This window comes from Coregonus lavaretus, assembly GCF_964263955.1.
Source record: "Coregonus lavaretus genome assembly, chromosome: 26".
NCBI classification, from domain to species: Eukaryota; Metazoa; Chordata; class Actinopteri; order Salmoniformes; family Salmonidae; genus Coregonus; species Coregonus lavaretus.
In genome coordinates, this window is record NC_140013.1 from 15,025,391 (window position 1) to 15,048,393 (window position 23,003).

Genomic DNA, 23,003 nt, shown 5'->3' on the forward strand with positions numbered 1-23,003 from the left:
AAAATTTCAGGGGTGCCAACAATTTTGGCCATGACTGTATATATATATATATATATATATATATATATATACAGTGGCTTGCGAAGGTATTCACCCCCCCTTGGCATTTTTCCTATTTTGTTGCCTGACAACCTGGAATTAAAATGGATTTTGGGGGGTTTGTATCATTTGATTTACACAACATGCCTACCACTTTGAAGATGCAAAATATGCTTAATTGTGAAACAAACAAGAAACAAGACAAAAAAAACAGAAAACTTGAGCGTGCATAACTATTCACCCCCCCCCCAAAGTCAATACTTTGTAGAGCCATCTTTTGCAGCAATTACAGCTGCAAGTCTCTTGGGGTATGTCTCTATTAACTTGGCACATCTAGCCACTGGGATTTTTGGCCATTCTTCAAGGCAAAACTGCTCCAGCTCCTTCAAGTTGGATGGGTGCCACTGGTGTACAGCAATCTTTAAGTCATACCACAGATTCTCAATTGGATTGAGGTCTGGGCTTTGACTAGGCCATTCCAAGACATTTAAATGTTTCCCTTAAACCCCTCGAGTGTTGCTTTAGCAGTATGCTTAAGGTCATTGTCCTGCTGGAAGGTGAACCTCCGTCCCAGTCTCAAATCTGTGGAAGACTGAAACAGGTTTCCCTCAAGAATTTCCCTGTATTTAGCGCCCTCCATCATTCCTTCAATTCTGACCAGTTTCCCAGTCCCTGCCGATTAAAAACATCCCACAGCATGATGCTGCCACCACCATGCTTCACTGTGGGGATGGTGTTCTCGGGGTGATGAGAGGTGTTGGGTTTGCACCAGACATAGCGTTTTCCTTCATGGCCAAAAAGCTCAATTTTAGTCTCATCTGACCAAAGTACCTTCTTCCATATGTTTGGGGAGTCTCCCACATGCCTTTTGGTGAACACCAAACGTGTTTGCTTATTTTTTTCTTTAAGCAATGTCTTTTTTCTGGCCACTCTTCCGTAAAGCCCAGCTCTGTGGAGTGTACGGCTTAAAGTGGTCCTATGGACAGATACTCCAATCTCCGCTGTGGAGCTTTGCAGCTCCTTCAGGGTTATCTTTGGTCTCTTTGTTGCCTCTCTGATTAATGCCCTCCTTGCCTGGTCCGTGAGTTTTGGTGGGCAGCCCTCTCTTGGCAGGTTTGTTGTGGTGCCATATTCTTTCCATTTTTTAATAATGGATTTAATGGTGCTCCGTGGGATGATCAAAGTTTCTGATATTTTTTTTATAACCCAACCCTGATCTGTACTTCTCCACAACTTTGTCCCTGACCTGTTTGGAGAGCTCCTTGGTCTTCATGGTGCCGCTTGCTTGGTGGTGCCCCTTGCTTAGTGGTGTTGCAGACTCTGGGACCTTTCAGAACAGGTGTATATATACTGAGATCATGTGACAGATCATATGACACTTAGATTGCAAACAGGTGGACTTTATTTAACTAATTATGTGACTTCTGCAGGTAATTGGTTGCACCAGATCTTATTTAGGGGCTTCATAGCAAAGGGGGTGAATACATATGCACGCACCATTTTTCCGTTATTAATTTTTGTAGAATTTTTTTAAATAAGTTATTTTTTTAATTTCACTTCACAAATTTGCACTATTTTGTGTATGTTCATTACATGAAATCCAAATAAAAATCAATTTAATTTACAGGTTGTAATGCAACAAAATAGGAAAAACGCCAAGGGGGATGAATACTTTTGCAAGGCACTGTATACAGTTGAAGTCGGAAGTTAACATACACCTCAGCCAAATACATTTAAACTCAGTTTTTCACAATTCCTGACATTTAATCCTAGTAAAAATGCCCTGTCCAGTTTCCCAGTCCCTGCCGATTAAAAACATCCCACAGCATGATGCTGCCACCACCATGCTTCACTGTGGGGATGGTGTTCTCGGGGTGATGAGAGGTGTTGGGTTTGCACCAGACATAGCGTTTTCCTTCATGGCCAAAAAGCTCAATTTTAGTCTCATCTGACCAAAGTACCTTCTTCCATATGTTTGGGGAGTCTCCCACATGCCTTTTGGTGAACACCAAACGTGTTTGCTTATTTTTTTCTTTAAGCAATATCTTTTTTCTGGCCACTCTTCCGTAAAGCCCAGCTCTGTGGAGTGTACGGCTTAAAGTGGTCCTATGGACAGATACTCCAATCTCCGCTGTGAAATGTCAGAATAATAGTAGAGATAATTATTTATTTCAGCTTTTATTTATTTCATCACATTCCCAGAAGGTCCGAAGTTTACATACACTCAATTAGTATTTGTTAGCATTGCCTTTAAATTGTTTAACTTGGGTCAAATGTTTCGGGTAGCCTTCCACAAGCTTCCCTCAATAAGTTGGATGAATATTGGCCCATTCCTCCTGACAGAGCTGGTGTAACTGAATCAGGTTTGTAGGCCTCCTTGCTCGCACATGCTTTTTCAATTCTGCCCACAAATGTTCTACAGGATTGAGGTCAGGGCTTTGTGATGGCCACTCCAATATCTTGACTTTGTTGTCCTTAAGCCATTTTGCCACAACTTTCGAAGTTGGAAGACCCATTGGCGACCAAGCTTTAACTTCCTGACTGATGTCTTGAGATGTTGCTTCAATATATCCACATCATTTTCCTTCCTCATGATGCCATCTATTTTGTGAAGTGCACCAATCCCTCCTGCAGCAAAGCACCCCCAGAGCATGATGCTGCCACCCCCGTGCTTCACGGTTGGGATGGTGTTCTTCGGCTTGCAAGACCCCCCTTTTTCCTCCAAACATAACGATGGTCATTATGGCCAAACAGTTATATTTTTGTTTAATCAGACCAGAGGACATTTCTCCAAAAAGTACTATCTTTGTCCCCATGTGCAGTTGCAAACCGTAGTCTGGCTTTTTTATGGCGGTTTTGGAGCAGTGGCTTCTTCCTTGCTGAGCGGCTTTTCAGGTTATGTCGAAATAGGACTTGTTTTACTGTGGATATAGATACTTTTGTACCTGTTTCCTCCAGCATCTTCACAAGGTCCTTTGTTGTTGTTCTGGGATTGATTTGCACTTTTCGCACCAAAGTACATTCATCTCTAGGAGACAGAACGCGTCTTCTTCCTGAGCGGTATGATGGCTGCGTGGTCCCATGGTGTTTATACTTGCATACAATTGTTTGTACAGATGAACGTGGTACCTTCAGGCATTTGGAAATTGCTCCCAAGGATGAACCAGACTTGTGGAAGTCTCCTTTTTTTGGCTGATTTCTTTACATTTTCCCATGATGTCAAGCAAAGAGGCACTGAGTTTGAAGGTAGGCCTTGAAATACAGCCACAGGTACACCAACAATTGACTCAAATGATGTCAATTAGCCTATCAGAAGCTTCTAAAGCCATGACATCATTTTCTGGAATTTTCCAAGCTGTTTAAAGGCACAGTCAACTTAGTGTATGTAAACTTCTGACCCACTGGAATTGTGATACATTGAATTATAAGTGAAATAATCTGTCTGTAAACAATTGTTGGAAAAATGACTTGTGTCATGGACAAAGTAGATGTCCTAACCGATTTGCCAAAACTATAGTTTGTTAACAAAAATGTGTGGAGTGGTTGAAAAGCGAGTTTTAATGACTCCAACCTAAGTGCATGTAAACCTCCGACTTCAACTGTGTATATATATATACACATACATACATATACATTTATACATATATATATTATATCCGTCTTCTGCTTCTAACATACAGTCGTGGTCAAAAGTTTTGTTAGTATTGGTCTTCACAAAGTTTGCTGCTTCAGTGTTTTTCGATATTTTTGTTAGATGTTACTATGGTATACTGAAGTATAATTACAAGCATTCCATAAGTGTCAAAGTCTTTTATTGACAATTACATTAAGTTTATGCAAAGAGTCAATATTTGCAGTGTTGGCCCTTCTTTTTCAGCCCATTCTTGCATAATCAATGCTAGGAGTTTGTCAGAATTTGTGGGTTTTTGTTTGTCCACCCGCCTCTTGAGGATTGACCACAAGTTCTCAATAGGATTAAGGTCTGGGGAGTTTCCTGGCCATGGACCCAAAATTCTGATGTTTTGTTCCCAGAGCCACTTAGTTATCACTTTTGCCTTATGGCAAGGTGCTCCATCATGTTGGAAAAGGCATTGTTCGTCACCAAACTGTTCTTGGATGGTTGGGAGAAGTTGCTCTCTGAGGATGTGTTGGTACCATTCTTTATTCATGGCTGTGTTCTTAGGCAAAATTGTGAGTGAGCCCACTCCCTTGGCTGAGAAGCAACCCCACACATGAATGGTCTCAGGATGCTTTACTGTTGGCATGACACAGGACTGATGGTAGCGCTCACCTTGTCTTCTCCAGACAAGCTTTTTTCCGGATGCCCCAAACAATCGGAAAGGGGATTCATCAGAGAAAATGACTTTACCCCAGTCCTCAGCAGTCCAATCCCTGTACATTTTACAGAATATCAGTCTGTCCCTGATGTTTTTCCTAGAGAGAAGTGCCTTCCTCGCTGCCCTTCTTGACACCAGGCCATCCTCCAAAAGTCTTTGCCTCACTGTGCATGCAGATGCATTTATACCTGCCTGCTGCCATTCCTGAGCAAGCTCTGCACTGGTGGTGCCCCGATCCCGCAGCTGAATCAACTTTAGGAGATGGTCCTGGTGCTTGCTGGACTTTCTTGGGCGCCCTGATGCCTTCTTCACAACAATTGAACCTCTCTTCTTGAAGTTCTTGATGATCCGATAAATGGTTGATTTAGGTGCAATCTTGCTAGCGGCAATATCCTTGCCTGTGAAGCCCTTTTCGTGCAAAGCAATGATGACGGCACATGTTTCCTTGCAGGTAACCATTTTTCTTCCTCTCTTAACCATGATTTCAAGCACCACCTTCCTTTTAAAGCTTCCAGTCTGTTATTCTAACTCAATCGGCATGAAAATGAACTTAATCCCCCCAAAATATTTCCACTGCATTTCAGCCCTGCCACAAAAGGACCAGCTGACATCATGTCAGTGAATCTCTCCTTAACACAGGTGAGAGTGTTGACACTCTCAACACTCTCACCTGTGTTAATGAGAGATTCACTGACATGATGTCAGCTGGTCCTTTTGTGGCAGGGCTGAAATGCAGTGGAAATGTTTTTGGGGGATTAAGTTCATTTTCATGGCAAAGAGGGACTTTGCAATTAATTGCAAATATGCAAATTGCCATCATAAAAACTGAGGCAGCACTTTGTGAAAATTAATGTTTGTGTCATTCTCAAAACTTTTGACCACGACTGTACACTGAGTGTACCAAACATTAGGAACACCTTCCTAATATTGAGTTGCACCCCTGTTTTCCCCCAGAACAGCCTCAATTCGTGAGGGCATGGACTCTATAAAGTGTCGAAACCATTCCCCAGGGATGCTGGCCCATGTTGACTTCAATGCTTCCCACAGTTGTATCAAGTTGGCCGGATGTCCTTGCATTGGTGAACCATTCTAAATATTTTAAATCCGTCTTCTGTTTTATTGGAGAACTTTACAATGCCAGAACGATATGGAGTCTAATTGGTAATGCTATTCAAAAGGGGTGTGCTGGAATTGGATGGAGTCATTGCAGCTGTGTTTAAAGCAAATGTAGTGTCCCGAGTGGCGCAGTGGTCTAAGGCACTGCATCACAGTGCTAGCTGTGCCACTAGAGATCCTGGTTCGAATCCAGGCTCTGTCATAGCCGGCCGTGACCGGGAGACCCATGGGGCGGCGCACAATTGGTCCAGCGTAGGGGAGGGAATGGCCGGCAGGGATGTAGCTCAGTTGGTAGAGCATGGCGTTTGCAACGCCAGGGTTGTGGGTTCGATTCCCACGGGGGGCCAGTATAAAAAAATTAAATATATAATGTATGCATTCACTAACTGTAAGTCGCTCTGGATAAGAGCGTCTGCTAAATGACTAAAATGCAAATGTAATACAACTGCAGTCTATTCAAAGTTCTCATGCATTAAGAGATCATCTCTGTCTGTCCACACCAGGATGTCCGTCCTCTGAAAGCAGGGAGATGCCAGTTTTACACCAGTGGAAACAGCTATATCTATGAGAATTACTATGCCTCTGTAAGTACAACTGCACGCATAGCAATATGACTTACTGTGCTAGCTATACTGTCCAATTCTGAAAATACATGTAGTACATACTGTCTGGCAGGGGGAAAATCCATTTTTAAGGGAGGGGTCAATCACCTTTGACTAATCTCTGCTTGTACTGTACCTGTCACTCAATACTGTTGATTAGAGTGTCTGCCTCCTCTTGCAGGTGCCATGCCAGGGTCTCACGGAGTCATGTAGTATGAAGGTACGCAGTGGGACCTGCTACTGCTGCGACCTTTATGACTGTGCCAAGTGAGTAAAAGATACACATACATTAAAGGTCCATAATGAAGCTTTGTGAACAACCCAACAGATTTCTGATAGAAATGTTATAGATCTGTCATTCTCATTGAAAGCAAGTCTGATAAGCGGTAGATCCAACCGGGAATAATCTAACTGGGTAATAAAAATGCAGTGCTAAAATAACTTTATATACAGTATATGTGGTAACTCACCCCTCACATCAGCAATGTGTAGAACCCACCCACCTGTGTGATGCTTGGAAGGCATTTTGTGCCAGAATGCTCGTCACACATTAGCTATCACGATGATAAGGTGTGGAGTGATTGTGCCCTATTTAAGCTGAAGTAGGCTCAAACTAGCGCCAAGGGTTTCCTAGCCAGGTCACATGGTGTACAGACCAACTCATCTCACTTCCCACTGCCCTCATGAGTCATCATTCGCTGCTCCTTCACTCCATGCTCATTCACACCACGCTGCTCGTTGGTAAGCGAATGCTCATGCTACCTGTCTCTCCTTAACTTGTAGACCGGTGTTTTGACTCACTGCCCCGCAATTTACTGCTTGCTTCTACAGCACCAAGTTGGTCATCTCCCGCTCGTGTAGTGTTTGTGCAGGCAGGATCCATACAGTGAGCAAGTCCTCCGCTTTCTCTCTGTTTGCCGTACTGGTGTGTGACTCAGGTTTGTGTTGCTTGAAGTGTTTGCCATTTCACAGGCCGTGCTTGTTTCGGGAGGCAGGGTGCAGGCTGTATTTGCAAACCCACTGTAGCTTATAGCAAACTTTCAGTAAATTCCTGTCAAGAAGAGAGTCCAATTAGCTTAGCTATCTTAGCTAGCCGGTAGTTTCAAATGGAGGTTGGTAACGAACAGTTTAAATGCTGCAGGAGCTGTGTTTATTTTGCTCTATTCCGGGACAATGTGGACTGTCTGGACTTTCAATGCAGCAACTGTTTGCTTGCAGAGGACTACAGAGGCGAAGTGGCTACTCTTAGCAAACAAGTAGCGATCAGGGTGTGACATTAGTGGATGTTCCTATTCTTGACCCTGCCAACCAGCCATGGAGGCATGTCACTCACAGTGGAAGTAGAAAGCAGCGGCCTTTGGTAATTGAGGCCTCCTTGGCGGTAGGAAGCCCGGACTGGTTACTTCAAACAGCTTCACTGCCCTGGATCTAGAGGTTCCGGCGCCTTCATCCCTGGGGGCTTCTGCTTCAAGATTGGATCCGGAGGTACCTGCGCCTCCGTCCCCTGTTCAGACTCCCTCTCCGGTGGCTTCTATGGTGAATACATCCAGTATGAAAATGTATGCACTCACTAACTGTAATTGGCTCTGGATAAGAGCATCTGCTAAATGACTAAAAATGCAAATGTAAAATAAGGCTTTGTTGGTTATGGGAGGCTCGAACTGGGTTGCAAGAAATTCGGTCGTGCGAGATTCCGCGTCTGGCTGGTCCTTGACGGGTCTCCCAAATGCTAGGCGTGGGAATGGGCGGATTTAATCTTCAATCTCTCCGGCTGTTGTCTTAGGCAGCTCTGTGGTTAGAAACGTATTGGTTTCTGGAGCAAAAACCCTGTGCTATCCCGGGGTTCGAGTACAGGATATTACTAGGCTGCTCCACACTTTTCTACATCAGCACACAGAGATTGATGCTGTTGTAGTCCATGTGGGATTTAATTACATTAAAAATGGTAGCTCGGAACGGCTGAAACAGGATTTTGAAGAATTGATTGGTTCTCTGCTGGATACCAAAAAACGTCCTATAATTTCTTGCCCTGTGCCCTCAGCAGATTACTAGCACTTCACAACTGGCTACTGACTACTGCAGTTCCTTGGGTGTACCTTTTGTAGCCAACTTTTACACCTTTTGGAAGCAGAGGATGCTCTATAAGGAGGACGGGATCCACCCTAATCGTTTGGGTGCATGGATCCTGTTCAAACACTATAAGGCAGCGCTGAGGCAATGACTGATCAAATCAAGCTCCTCAAAGGTACATGTATTTACTCCCATTAAATTGCAGAGATATCATTCCGCCACAATTTCCCATGTTGATAGGGTTATTGTAAATAGTAATTCTGTGCCTGTTAATTTAATAAAAATGTAATTTAATAATCAAATCAAATAAATACATTGATAGCTCTGTTAGCTCCCATAAGGAACCCACTGTTGTTAGCTCAACCTATGCTATTAATAGTTTTATATCAAGCTATCGTTTTGCTACATGTGCTCATAACCATAGGGGTATTGTCAATAGTAATCCTGTGCACATTTACCTGAATTCTGCTATTAGCTCTGCAACTTTGAATCCAATCAGGAAGTGGCTAGCTCATCCAGTTCTATTGACTCTTGTGTCACCATGGATACTCCTGCTGTTTTCAAATCTCGCAGAGGGCTTGGACTGTTAAATATAAATGTGCGAAGGCTGATGTCTAAACTGGACTTTCTGGATGTCTGGGTGCATGACACTAGCCCAGACTTTCTGGTTATCTCAGAGACCTGGCTGAATAATTTGATTATGGACAAGGACGTTGCCATTGCGGACTACAACATTTTCAGATGTGATAGAGCAGAAAAGGGGGGAGGGGTGGCTATTTATGTAAGATCTTCTCTTATGGCATCATGCTCGCTTAGCATTTCAGTCCCCAAACTATGTGAGCTGTTGGTTATTAAAGTGGACATAAGCAAAAATATGCATATATTTATTGCTGCGGTCTACTGCCCCCCAGCTGCTTCGGTGGAGGCTGTTGGTATTATTTCTGATTATTTATAATATTTTCTGGTATTTTAACTGGTTGTGTTAGGAAATCTAAATCTTGATTGGCTTACAAATGCCTCAGATCAGTTTAAGAATATCGGTCTTGAGTTCAACTTGACTCAGCTGATAATGAAACCCACAAACCTAGCAAACATCTTCATTGATTGACCTTATCCTGACAAACTATAAATATTTGGCTAGTGGTGTTTTTGCAAGTTATATCAGCGACCACTGCCCTATTGCTTGCATTAGAGATACCAAATTGAAAAACTATTGTCACGATCGTCGACAGAAGCGGCCCAAGGTGCAGCGTGAGAAGTGTACATCTTTTAATGAGTACTTGTACACACAACGAACCAAAACAATAAACGATACGTGAAGTCCTAGGTTAAATACACAAACCTTCCGGAACAAGATCCCACAAAACAAAAGTGCCAACAGGCTGCCTAAGTATGGTTCCCAATCAGAGACAGTAAGAATCAGCTGCCTCTGATTGGGAACCACCCTGGCCAACATAGAAAACACGAACTAGAACACAACATAGAAAATAACACATAGAAACTCCACACCCTGGCTCAACATATAAGAGTCCCCAGAGCCAGGGCGTGACAACTATGACCATAGTATAATAGTGAAGAGACATTTTTTAAGATTCCCGCCCCTGGCGTTCCTTCATGATCTATATTATTCCGGGATTTTTTATACTAGCTGCATACCAGACCCTGTTGTGGCACTTACATTTTTCGTACCATTTTTACCTCTCTGGCTAATAAACATGTCCCTTTCAAGCGACTTAGAGTCAAAAACCGAACTAACCTATGGTACTCTCCTGTACTTGCAGAACTCGTCTTGATAAGAAATCAAGCCTGGGCCAAGGCTAGAGAAACTGGCTTGTTAGCTGATTGGCAGCTATTTAGGCAATTGAGAAATAGGTGCACTACCTCAGTTAAACAAGCCAAATCAAACTACTTCCTTAGCGCTATGACTGACTCTGTTAGTGATCCCTCTAATTCCTCTACTTCCCTGCCTAAGCAAGTAGTTTTAGACACCTGCATCATTACTGAAAAAGTTCTGATTCATGATGCTTTTAATCAGCATTTTATCTCAGCTGGTTTCCTATTTGAAAGAAATGGTGGTCATTTGTTACTTAACTTTAGTATCAGGAAATATTCCAAAAGTGTGGAAAGCAGCTTTTGTGCTACCACTCCATAAGGGTGGAGATAGTAGTAATCTTGATAATTATCCACCCATTTCCAGGCTCACTTGTCTGGCGAAAATAATATACTGAACAAAAATATAAACGCAACAATTTCAACGATTTTACTGAGCTACAGTTCATTTAAGGAAATCACTAAATTGAATACATTCATTAGGCCCTAATCTATGGATTTCACATGACTCGGCAGGGGCGCAGCCATGGGTGGACCTGGGAGGGCATAGGCCCACCCACTTGGGAGCCAGGCCCAGCCACTGGGGAGCCAGGCCCAGCCAATCAGATTTGTTTTTCCCCAAAAAAGGGCTTTATTACAGACAGAAATATTCCTCAGTTTCATCAGCTGTCCGGGTGGCTGGTCTCAGATGATCCCGCAGGTGAAGAAGCCGGGTGTGGAGGTCCTGGGCTGGTGTGGCTACACGTGGTCTGCGCTTGTGAGGCCGGTTGGACATACTGCCAAATTCTCTAAAACAACGTTGGAGGCGGCTTATGGTATATGGAATGAACATTCAATTCTCTGTTGGACATTCCTGCAATCAGCATGCCAATCAAAATCTAGACATCTGTGACATTGTGTCCCCAGCACAAGGTTTTAAGAGTGGCCTTTTATTGTCCCCAGCACAAGGTACACCTGTGTAATGATCACGCTGTTTAGTCAGCTTCTTGATATGCCATACCTGTCAGGTGGATGGATTATCTTGGCAAAGGAGAAATGCTCACTAACAGGGATGTAAACAAATTTGTGCACAACATTTGAGAGAAATAAGCTTTTTGTGCAAATGGAACATTTCTGGGATATTTTATTTCAGCTAATGAAACATGGGACCAACACTTTACATGTTGTGTTTATATTTTTGTTCAGTATAGAATCATTGGTCAAGAAACAGCTACGTTATTTTCTATCTGTAAATTGTATTCATAATGTTAATCGATCCGGATTTAGACCTAAACATAGCACCCCTACGGCTACCATGCCTGTTGTAAATGATATTGCAAATGCCATAGATCATAGAAATAATTGTGCTGCCAGACTTGTCAAAAGCTTTTGATACTGTAGAACATGTTATTCTGTTGAATAAGCTGTCCTTGGCAAGGTTGGTACTGATGCTTGCCGATGGTTTCATAATTATCTCAGTGACAGAACTCAGGCCATCAAGGTAGATGGGGTCAAATCTGAGTTCCTTGAGTTACATAAAGGGGTGCCCCCAAGGTTCGATACTCGGCCGACTACTGTTTACAATCTATATAAATATAATTGGTAATGTTGTAAAAAAATATATAAAAAAATGAATGCAGATGATAGTGTTGTATTCCATTGCTCCATCGGTTGGCCAAGCCTTTTCAAATTTGAAGTCTGATTTTCAAGCACTGCAGAGGTCACTATTGGATCTAAAGTTAGTGCTAAATGTAAACAAAACAAAATGCATGCTTTATTCTTGGTTCCATAACCCAGATTTAAATTAATTTGTAATGACTAGTTTGAACGGTACACAAATTGAGCGAGTTCCTTCCTACAAATATCTTGGTATCTGGCTGTCATTTAAAAAACATGTCACTGAGCTGGTGAAGAAGTTTCAGTTCAAGGTTGGTTACTTTTACAGAAACAAAGCACGTCTGACTTTTGTTAATAGGAAGGAAATTGTCTAGGCCACTTTTATGTCTATTTTAGATTATGGCAATATTATCTATTTCTACAATTAAATCACTAGATGCTGTTTTCCATTGTGCCCTTAGGTTTATTACTGTGTTTATTTCTGCTTTGTTATTTGCGCGGGCTGCACACACATCTTCAGTCTCTCATTCACAATTTGACAAGCACTTGATAATGCCTCTAATTTCCTGGCAGCATCCCGTTTGTTTGGCCATAATGCCCCCTAAAACAATTAATGCCTTTTGCAGCCAGTGGCCGTTGTGCCCTTGGATTGAATATAATAATTATAATTCCCTTCTCTCGGCTGCGTGCTCCCAAGCACCTCTCACTCATATGGCTCTCTAAGATAGCTCAATTCTTATTAGCCAATGCCCATCACATGATCGGGTCTTTCTCACAGGCTACAAGTGAAGACAGACACATCAGGGACGCAACTGCGCGCATCCTTATCCAATTCCGAGGCGCATATTGAAGATATTGGAAGAACTGTCCACATTGACTTTTCATCAGTCAACAAGATCAGTAGGCCTAACGAACAGCAAAAGCACTAGCCTATCAACTTCTGTACTATGGGGGATAGTAGATTGACATAGGGTCAATCTACTATCCCCCATAGTACAAAAGTGGACCTATTCTGTACGATAAATTAATATTCCAGACATAGTCTGGGACAGTTGTGGGATGCGATAGATCTCAAATTAATACAACCACTAGCATCAAAAAAACTTTTTTAAGCAATGAGGCTGACGCAACAGATCAGAACATTTAGCTTAAAATGTTGATAAACTATTAGGCTATTTTTTCACATTATAAGCAAAGCAATGCGCACACAGAGTAGGCTATAAGTGTGAATGTTCCAAGATGCAATCAATTAGCAGGAAAACACTTTCTCAAAAGTGACCGCAAATGCGATTATGCATGTTATGCTTTTATTATAAAGGTGCATTTTAATGGTGAAAATTATCTTCCCCAAACTTGAAACTCGCGCTGCATATGTATGCCAGTTAGGCTCTACACCGTTGTAAAGCAGATTAATGTGCTTAATTTTAAGAAGTTATTTGGCCACTTTAGTTGTGATACAAACCTTATCAAAACATATAGGCCTATGGGCTAGGCTACATGAGGTGTGCGACTATGATTTTGAAAAAGTTGCAAAAAAAAGGCATGCGTTGTTTCTTGCCTTACTGCACACAAGCTAGGTATCATTCATAAGTGATAATATATCATTCACAAGTGATAGGCTAATATTGTCACCCATCAGACTGTTCTTGATTTAATCTTTACATATACTAAATCATATATATGTGTGAAATTTATTTTAATTTAGAATGGACTATTACTATGCACCTGTCTTGAAACAGGGGCAGGGGCAAAAAATACATGTCATCTCTGCACTTAAATAGCGAATGGAGGACGCTTTTCCTGTGGTTCAATTTCATGCCAGCCAGGTAGGCTATACTCCTGTTGTAAAGAGAAGCAATGTGCTTAATATTAGGAAAGTTGAGAAATAAATATGGTAGGCCTAGCCTATAGAAAGCTGATGGGATCCTCCTCTTTTTAATAGAAGCCATCACTCTGTTTTCTCACGCAATTGCATAGCCTATAGAAATGTTGCGCAACATGAGCTCATGGGCTCTCATGAAGTATTTGATTAGATTTTCGATTACATTTGCATTGATGTCAGAGTGATTAGAGGGACAATAGAGTCCAGTTAGCAAGTTTGGTAGCAGTTAGCAAGTTAGCAAGTTAGCAAGTTTGGTAGGCTACTAATGTCCATCAGCAGCATCAGAGCTTGGAGAAGCCTAATTACCGTGACTAAACGGTCACGTGGAATTTGACTACTGACATGATTCGTGAACGCCGGTGTGGCGGTAATATATCACTGTAACAGCCCTAGTTGGGACTCTTTGTATGTAAGGAGTGATGTAAGGAGTGTCACGCCCTGACCTGGAGAGACTGTTATTCTCTAGGTAATTTGGTCAGGGTGTGAAAATCTATGTATTGTAATTCTATGTTTGGCCGGGTGTGGTTCCCAATCAGAGGCAGCTGTCACTCGTTGTCTCTGATTGGCGATCATACTTAGGCAGCCATTTTTCCTGCCTGGGTTGTGGGATTTTGTTTGTGGTCCTGTTTGGCGTATAGCCCATAGGACTTCACGGTTTCTTTGATTTTGTTATTTTGTCTAGCGTTTATCCTGTTCAATAAACATGTACGCATACCACGCTGCACCTTGGTCTGACCCGTCTCTCAACGATCGTGACAGAAGATCCCACCAAACACGGACCAAGCAGCGTGCCCAGGAGCAGCAGACACCCTGGACACAGGTAGTGGAGCAGAGATCATGGACTTGGGGGGAGATAAGAGAGGATCTGGCCAAGCATATGGAGGCCCTGAAAGGGATGAGGGTGGAGAAGGAGAGAGTAGCCGATAGAGGACCCTGGGCGAAGGAGGAAGCCCAGGCAGGAGAGGAGAAACGGCGACCCAAGAGGACGCGGTCACGAAGAAAGCCCGAGAAGCAGCCCCAATACATTTTTTTGGGGGGGGCACACGGGGTGGTTGGCGGAGCCAGGGTTCAGAGCAGAGCCAACTCCCCGTATTCACGCTAAGAAGCGTGTGACCGTGCAGGCTCCGTGTTATGCGGAGCTACGCACTGTGTCGCCAGTGCGCCGGCACAGTCCAGTGCGTCTTGTGCTAGTGCCACGCACGTGCTGTGCGAAAATGGGCATCCAACCAGGATGGGTTGTGCCAGCTCTACGCTCCAGACCTCCAGTGCGCCTCCACAGTCCAGTACGCCCGTAACTGCTCCCCGCACCAAACCAGTGGTGCGCGTATCCAGTCCGGTACGGCCCGTGCCAGCTCCTCGCACCAAACCAGTGGTGCCTGTCGCCAGCCCGGTACGCCCCGTACCTGCTCCCCGCACCAAACCAGTGGTGCGTGTCTCCAGTCCGGTACGGCCCGTGCCAGCTCCTCGCACCAACCCAGTGGTGCGTGTCTCCAGTCCGGCACGACCCATGCCTGCTCCTCGCACCAGACCAGTGGTGCGTGTTCCCAGTCCAGCTCCGGTCAGCGGCGCCACTCCAGAGCCAGAGCAGTCCGCTCCACCGGGGTCCAGTTCAGCTCCGGTCAGCGGTTCCACTCCGGAGCCAGAGCAGTCCGCTCCACCGGGGTCCAGTTCAGCTCCGGTCAGCGGTTCCCTCTCCAGGGTCGGGGCCTCCCACAACAGGGTCCAGACAGGGCTTGTTGCATCGCGGGAGGATTGCTGATCCAGGCCCAGACGTCAGCCCCTCTCCAGGTTCGGGGTCTCCCACACCAGGGTCCAGAGAGGGCTTGGTGCAGCAGGGGAGGAAGGAGGGGGGAAGCATCGCGCCGAGGTCCAGACCAGACCAGGGGCGCAACGGGGAGGCAGAGAGGGAGAGGTCGTCACGGCCGGAGCCGGATCCGCCTCCGAGGCTGAATGCCCACCCGGACCCTCCCCTAATGAGTCAGGTTGGTGCGGCCTGAGTACGCACCTTTGGGGGGGGGGGGGGTACTGTCAGGCCTAGCCTAATTGCATAGCCTATAGAAATGTTGCGCAACATGAGCTCATGGGCTCTCATGAAGTATTTGATTAGATTTTCGATTACATTTGCATTGATGTCAGAGTGATTAGAGAGACAATAGAGTCCAGTTAGCAAGTTTGGTAGCAGTTAGCAAGTTTGGTAGGCTACTAATGTCCATCAGCAGCATCAGAGCTTGGAGAAGCCTAATTACCGTGACTAAACGGTCACGTGGAATTTGACTACCGACATGATTCGTGAACGCCGGTGTGGCGGTAATATATCACTGTAACAGCCCTAGTTGGGACTCTTTGTATGTAAGGAGTGATGTAAGGAGTGTCACGCCCTGACCTGGAGAGACTGTTATTCTCTAGGTAGTTTGGTCAGGGTGTGAAAATCTATGTATTGTAATTCTATGTTTGGCCGGGTGTGGTTCCCAATCAGAGACAGCTGTCGCTCGTTGTCTCTGATTGGCGATCATACTTAGGCAGCCATTTTTCCTGCCTGTGTTGTGGGATCTTGTTTGTGTTCCTGTTTGGCTTGTTTTGTGTATAGCCCATAGGACTTCACGGTTTCGTTGATTTTGTTATTTTGTCTAGCGTTTATCCTGTTTAATAAACATGTACGCATTCCACGCTGCACCTTGGTCTGACCCGTCTCTCAACGATCGTGACAAGGAGAGAGCAACATTTTCATGTGTTTAGCTACAAAGCAGTTATGCAGAAACTTCCTATGTATCTATCATCATTAATTCAATTTAGACTTACAAATGACCAAACCCGGTCTCAGGCTTGAATAACCCTGGAGGCCCCTTTGGTCTCCACAGAGTTGGGTAAAGCTGCTTTTAGTTTTTTTGTGCCCTTTATGTGGAACAACTTACAGAACTCTCTGAAATTATATCTTCTGGTCTCAGTTGGTCAGTTCAGAGTAATGATCGGAGACCTCTATGTTAATAGATGTGTGTTTTTCTTAATATGTTTTGTAATTTTGTATATTGTATGTGTTTGATGTACACTGCTCAAAAAATAAAGGGAACAACACAATGTATCTCCAAGTCAATCACACTTCTGTGAAATCAAACTGTCCACTTAGGAAGCAACACTGATTGACAATAAATTTCACATGCTGTTGTGCAAATGGAATAGGCAACAGGTGGAAATTATAGGCAATTAGCAAGACACCCCCAATAAAGAAGTGGTTCTGCAGGTGGTGACCACAGACCACTTCTCAGTTCCTATGCTTCCTGGCTGATGTTTTGGTCACTTTTGAATGCTGGCGGTGCTTTTGAATGCTAGCATGAGACGGAGTCTACAACCCACACAAGTGGCTCAGGTAGTGCAGCTCATCCAGGATGGCACATCAATGCGAGCTGTGGCAAGAAGGTTTGCTGTGTCTGTCAGCGTAGTGTCCAGAGCATGGCGGCGCTACCAGGAGACAGGCAAGTACATCAGGAGACGTGGAGGAGGCCGTAGGAGGGCAACAACCCAGCAGCAGGACCGCTACCTCCGCCTTTGTGCAAGGAGGAGCAGGAGGAGCACTGCCAGAGCCCTGCAAAATGACCTCCAGCAGGCCACACATGTGCATGTGACTCCATGAGGGTGGTATGAGGGCCCGACATCCACAGGTGGGGGTTGTGCTTACAGCCCAACACCGTGCAGGACGTTTGGCATTTGCCAGAGAACACCAAGATTGGCAAATTCGCCACTGGCGCCCTGTGCTCTTCACAGATGAAAGCAGGTTCACACTGAGCACATGTGACAGACGTGACAGAGTCTGGAGACGCCGTGGAGAACGTTCTGCTGCCTGCAACATCCTCCAGCATGACCGGTTTGGCGGTGGGTCAGTCATGGTGTGGGGTGGCATTTCTTTGGGGGGCCGCACAGCCCTCCATGTGCTTGCCAAAGGTAGCCTGACTGCCATTAGGTACCGAGATGAGATCCTCAGACCCCTTGTGAGACCATATGCTGGTGCGGTTGGCCCTGGGTTCCTCCTAATGCAAGACAATGCTAGACCTCATGTGGCTGGAGTGTGTCAGCAGTTCCTGCAAGAGGAAGGCATTGATGCTATGGACCGCCCGTTCCCCAGACCTGAATCCAATTGAGCACATTTGGGACATCATGTCTCGCTCCATCCACCAACGCCACGTTGCACCACAGACTGTTCAGGAGTTGGCGGATGCTTTAGTCAAGGTCTGGGAGGAGATCCCTCAGGAGATGTCATACTAGCTTAATAATATAACTTTATAAAGTAGTATAATGTTATTCTTGGAATGGCATATTAAAAGCATAAATATAATAATATTGTAATGGGATTTGTTGTTAGTGACGTTTTGTTGTCCTGTCTTGTAGTGGGGGCTACATGAACAACTACTATGAGTTTGTTGGTGTGCGGAGCTGTGGGGACGTGCTGTCCCTGTACGTGTTGATCTGGGTGCTGACCAGCCTCAACCTGGTGGCCTTCTTCCTGGGTATCCTGACCACCGCTGTGCTGGGAAGCATCAAGGACCAGGTGAGAGAGACAGGCTGCGGCTAAAATTATACGCTAATATACTTGTGCAATACTTAAAAGTTTGTGGTGTATAATCAGGAGTCTTGAGCAGTACTTGCAGTTAAATCATATCCAGGTTTTATTCCATATTGTATTAAACTTGGGGAAAGGGGATTTGGAAAAATAATCAAAATCAAGGTGGAATTATCTTGCCCTGCAGGCCTGCTCTTGCCCATGCCAAACATTCTTCTCAGTAGCCCACAGGTGTGTGGCAACAGCTCATTATGAGCGATGTTGGGTGCGGGGCACGGCTCGCCTGTAGTGGCGCTCTCCATTGCTGTGGTGCTGAACCGTCAGCGTATTTCTCCTGCGCTGGCTAGCGGTAGCTGTCCATAGTTCTGAAATACTTTGGTGCGTTATTTACTGTATATAGGCACATTCTCGGGGCTCACAGGTTAACATTGGCTTCTAATAAATTCGTAGCGCTGAAGATCTGAGCTGTAGCGCGATTGAGATTTAAAGGTAATTTTCGATTGAGCCGACATACTGTATTCAGCGTTTACCTTGAATGCAGTCTCTACGAACACGGGAACATTGGCGCTACAGATTGAATCGAGGCCATACTGTTCTTCATTATAGGGACATTTTAGGGAAATTACACTCCAAATTCAAAGTTTCTCAGATGTTTTCAGTTTGTGTAGATCCAGCTGTGTGCCTCGTCAACCTCAAATGAATGTAAAAGATAAGCACAACAAATCTGGAAGTTACACGGTGCTTATCTTTTCCATTTGATAAAGCTGAATATACAAAACAGATGACCTGGGACATGGATTTATCCCAATAGAAGAACTCAAAACATAACTCACTTTAAGTGCACTATACGTGTCTGAGGCCCTATTCCCTATATAGTGCACAACTTTTGACCCGAGTAATGAAGGATCTAGAGTATGGGTTCCTTTAAGTGAGTGGAGGCGAATCGCATAACTGTTGCTTGACTGCACCTATAGTGCTATTGATGAGACTGGTGTTGATACAGTAGAGTACAGTGAGTCCATACACGGTGTACCGTATCTAGCTGTGTTCCAGAGGAGTGGAGGAGCCTGTGTCAAGGACTAACACAGCAAGAGATAGGAGTTGTGTAGAGTAGCAGAGGTATCAAATTACAGGCAATCTCCCAGACGATGTATCAGGATGACTCCAAAGGACATATGGTGTCAAGATGGAACAGTGTGAGCCGGTAGGGGTGTGGGCTGGGGCGCTGTTAAACTTTACGAGACGTTCTTCTGCTATCATTGTTCTTCTGCTATGAAATCATCCAAAAACTGTCAGTGTTTGTTTTAGCCTGCCTGGAGTGCCAGATGTGCAGGGTTTATAGTTGTGGAACTATTTTATCAGTCCATTAAGCCAGGCAAGCTCAATCAAGCACAGATCAAGTATTTACAATTATTTCAAATAGTTTTTTTAACCCAGATCTGTCTGCTATCATATCCGAGCAAAGCTTGAAGGAGTGGATGGTGGTTGGGAAAGGCATATTCATACCTTTTCCGATGATCAAATCGAATACAAAAGTGTGTATTTTAGTGTCCCGGCAATCCAGATTCGAAATGTCTCGACTCACTTAAGAGGAAAGAGATATCTCTCTGGCGATCATCCTATGTTAAATGTCCCCAGCAGAAACAGAACAGCTAACCGGCCCTGATTGAATTAGAAGAAGGGGCATATGTTCTGTGTTGTTGGGAGACACAGCAGGGCATAGCCCAGGAAGACACACATCAACGTCAGAGATAATTGTTTCTTAGAAATCTGAGATCCCCCCTCCACCTCCCTGATATCCAGCACAACCCTTAATGTGTGTGTGTATTTTGTGATTTAAAAAAAAATCTGAATACACACAAGAGGATCACAACACACCAAATTGTGTTTGTGTGTGTCTCTCTTTGTGTGTGTGTGTTTGACAGAGGAGCAGCTCAATGACCCTGTCGTCATCTCATCTCTCCGAGGGGGGATGTCTCTCCTCCCCCACTGCCCCCCTGCTGATGGACAACACCAACACAGGTCACCAACACCTCTACCCGGTCAGTCACACCCCTCCACTCCTGTTAGTATTGGAACAGATAAGAGCAAAACCCACTGGCTAAGTGTATAAGCAAACACATCTCTCACAGATATTGAATACATCAAAAAACTACATCCACATGAAATGCATGATAAACACACCATAAAACCTATTTATTGCAAAACACAATGATAAAATTGCTGGTTCCACTGAATCTTCATTGTTGAAGTGACTGTTACTGTAATAAGTGTGTCCCTATCCCACAGGTCAGGCTCATGACCCACATTTGCTGTTTCCATATAATGAATCTGACCCATTTCTCTGCTATGGTTTTACTAGATCAATTAAGCCCTAGACCGAAACAGAGGTTGTAGAAATTAATCATTGCCGTCCTGGAAAAACCTTGTATCTTCTTGTAACCGTTTAGATTGTATTTTTTTTATACACAAAGTGTAGTAGTCATTCCCTTTCATGTGCAGTGAAAGTTTAATGACTTTAAGACCAATCAAAGTCACTCAAAACACCTTGTGAATATCTGTGACTATGGTAATAGATCTGAAAATATATTTCAAAAATCAATTTATGAAAAGTCAACTTTTTGGAGATACAAGGCTCTATTTGAATAAACCTAATGCAATGGTAAATCTGGCAATAGCGTTATAGGTTTGGGGGGTGTCAGATTTAAAAAAACATTTTCACAACCAGAATTATGGGCGCAGTAGATGGCGGTGGCGTGAAAGGGCTGAGTTTTGATGAATAAACAAGTTGTGGGTGTGTCGAGGCTTGGCCACTCACTGGCCACTCAGGAAAAAATTGTAATGTCCAATAAAATAAAAACGGGAATGTCTGTTGACTTAACCAATTGCGTTACCGCTAAGACCAGCTTTTGGTGAGTCTTAAATATCACCAGTAGCGCTGCTTGAATTTGGCACATTGGTGCACGTTTTTAAGGACAAACCTCAAATATCTCCATGCCTCCCACCTCAGCGCAAGCAGGCTAATATATACGACAGGTAAAATACCAAAACTGGTGCAAGGGTTGAAAAATAGCAGCGCTGGCTTTTACAAGTCGAAATTGCCAAAGAGCATACAGTGCCTTGCAAAAGTATTCATCCCCCTTGGAGTTTTTCCTATTTTGTTGCATTACAACCTGTAATTTAAATTGATTTTATTTGGATTTCATGTAATGGACGTACACAAATTTGTCAAAATTGTGAAATGACAAAAATTACTTGTTTCAAAAAATTCAAAAAAATAAATAACGGAAAAGTGGTGCGTGCATATGTATTCACCCCCTTTGCTATGAAGCCCCTAAATAAGATCTGGTGCAACCAATTAACTTCAGAAGTCACAAAATTAGTTAAATAAAGTTCACCTGTGTGCAATCTAAGTGTCATATGATCTGTCACATGATCTCAGTATATATACACCTGTTCTGAAAGGCCCCAGAGTCTGCAACACCACTAAGCAAGGGGCACCACCAAGCAAGCGGCACCATGAAGACCAAGGAGCTCTCCAAACAGGTCAGGGACAAAGTTGTGGAGAAGTACAGACCAGGGTTGGGATATAAAAAAATATCCGAAACTTTGAACATCCCACGGAGCACCATTAAATCCATTATTAAAAAATTGAAAGAATATGGCACCACAACAAACCTGCCAAGAGAGGGCCGCCCACCAAAACTCACAGACCAGGCAAGGAGGGCATTAATCAGAGAGGCAACAAAGAGACCAAAGATAACCCTAAAGGAGCTGCAAAGCTCCACAGCGGAGATTGGAGTATCTGTCCATAGGACCACTTTAAGCCGTACACTCCACAGAGTTGGGCTTTACGGAAGAGTGGCCAGAAAAAAGCCATTGCTTAAAGAAAAAAATAAGCAAACACGTTTGGCATGTGGGAGACTCCCCAAACATATGGAAGAAGGTACTCTGGTCAGATGAGACAAAAATTGAGCTTTTCGGCCATCAAGGAAAACGCTATGTCTGGCGCAAACCCAACACCTCTCATCACCCCGAGAACACCATCCCCACAGTGAAGCATGATGGTGGTAGCATCATGCTGTGGGGATGTTTTTCATCGGCAGGGACTGGGAAACTGGTCAGAATTGAAGGATTGATGGAGGGCGCTAAATACAGGGAAATTCTTGAGATTTGAGACGGGGACGGAGGTTCACCTTCCAGCAGGACAATGACCCTAAGCATACTGCTAAAGCAACACTCGAGTGGTTTAAGGGGAAACATTTAAATGTCTTGGAATGGCCTAGTCAAAGCCCAGACCTCAACCCAATTGAGATTCTGTGTTATGACTTAAAGATTGCTGTACACCAGCGGAACCCATCCAACTTGAAGGAGCTGGAGCAGTTTTGCCTTGAAGAATGGGCAAAAATCCCAGTGGCTAGATGTGCCAAGCTATAGAGACATACTCCAAGAGACTTGCAGCTGTAATTGCTGCAAAAGGTGGCTCTAAGTATTGACTTTGGGGGAGAATAGTTAAGCATGCTCTAGTTTTCTGTTTTTTTTTGTCTTATTTCTTGTTTGTTTCACCCCTCCAAAAAAATTGATCTTCAAAGTGGTAGGCATGTTGTGTAAATCAAATGATACAAACCCCCCAAAAATCTATTTTAATTCCAGGTTGTAAGGCAACAAAATAGGAAAAATGCCAAGGGGGGTGAATACTTTCGCAAGCCACTGTACGTTTGACACTAGCGCTGCCTTAACGCCAGACGAAAATAGAGCCCAAAAGTTTTTTCCAGGTCACCAAAGATGTATTTCAACAACAACCTCTGTTTCGGTCTTGAGGTTAAGTAGTCCTGTTACTGGTAGTTGGTCTATTAAAACCATAGGAGAGAGAAAGGGGTGAGATACTGTACATTGGATGGAAACTCACAGATGTTCTTGGAGGACTCAGCTCCCTCTGCCATCCCATATTGGGGCTCCCGAGTGGCGCAGTGGTCTAA

At 44.1% G+C, this 23,003-nt stretch overlaps 1 protein-coding gene across 1 annotated transcript in view; it reads left to right on the forward strand.

The window, feature by feature from the left end:
* The window catches only part of LOC311102231 (transmembrane protein 255B), a 45,807-nt gene that overhangs the window by 21,267 nt on the left and 1,537 nt on the right, over window positions 1-23,003 (forward strand). Inside the window, exons 5-8 of the mRNA XM_084143489.1 lie at window positions 5,996-6,076; window positions 6,276-6,361; window positions 17,853-18,012; window positions 19,950-20,066. Coding sequence (XP_083999615.1) covers window positions 5,996-6,076; window positions 6,276-6,361; window positions 17,853-18,012; window positions 19,950-20,066 — 444 coding nt within the window. The remainder of the gene's footprint in view (window positions 1-5,995; window positions 6,077-6,275; window positions 6,362-17,852; window positions 18,013-19,949; window positions 20,067-23,003) is intronic.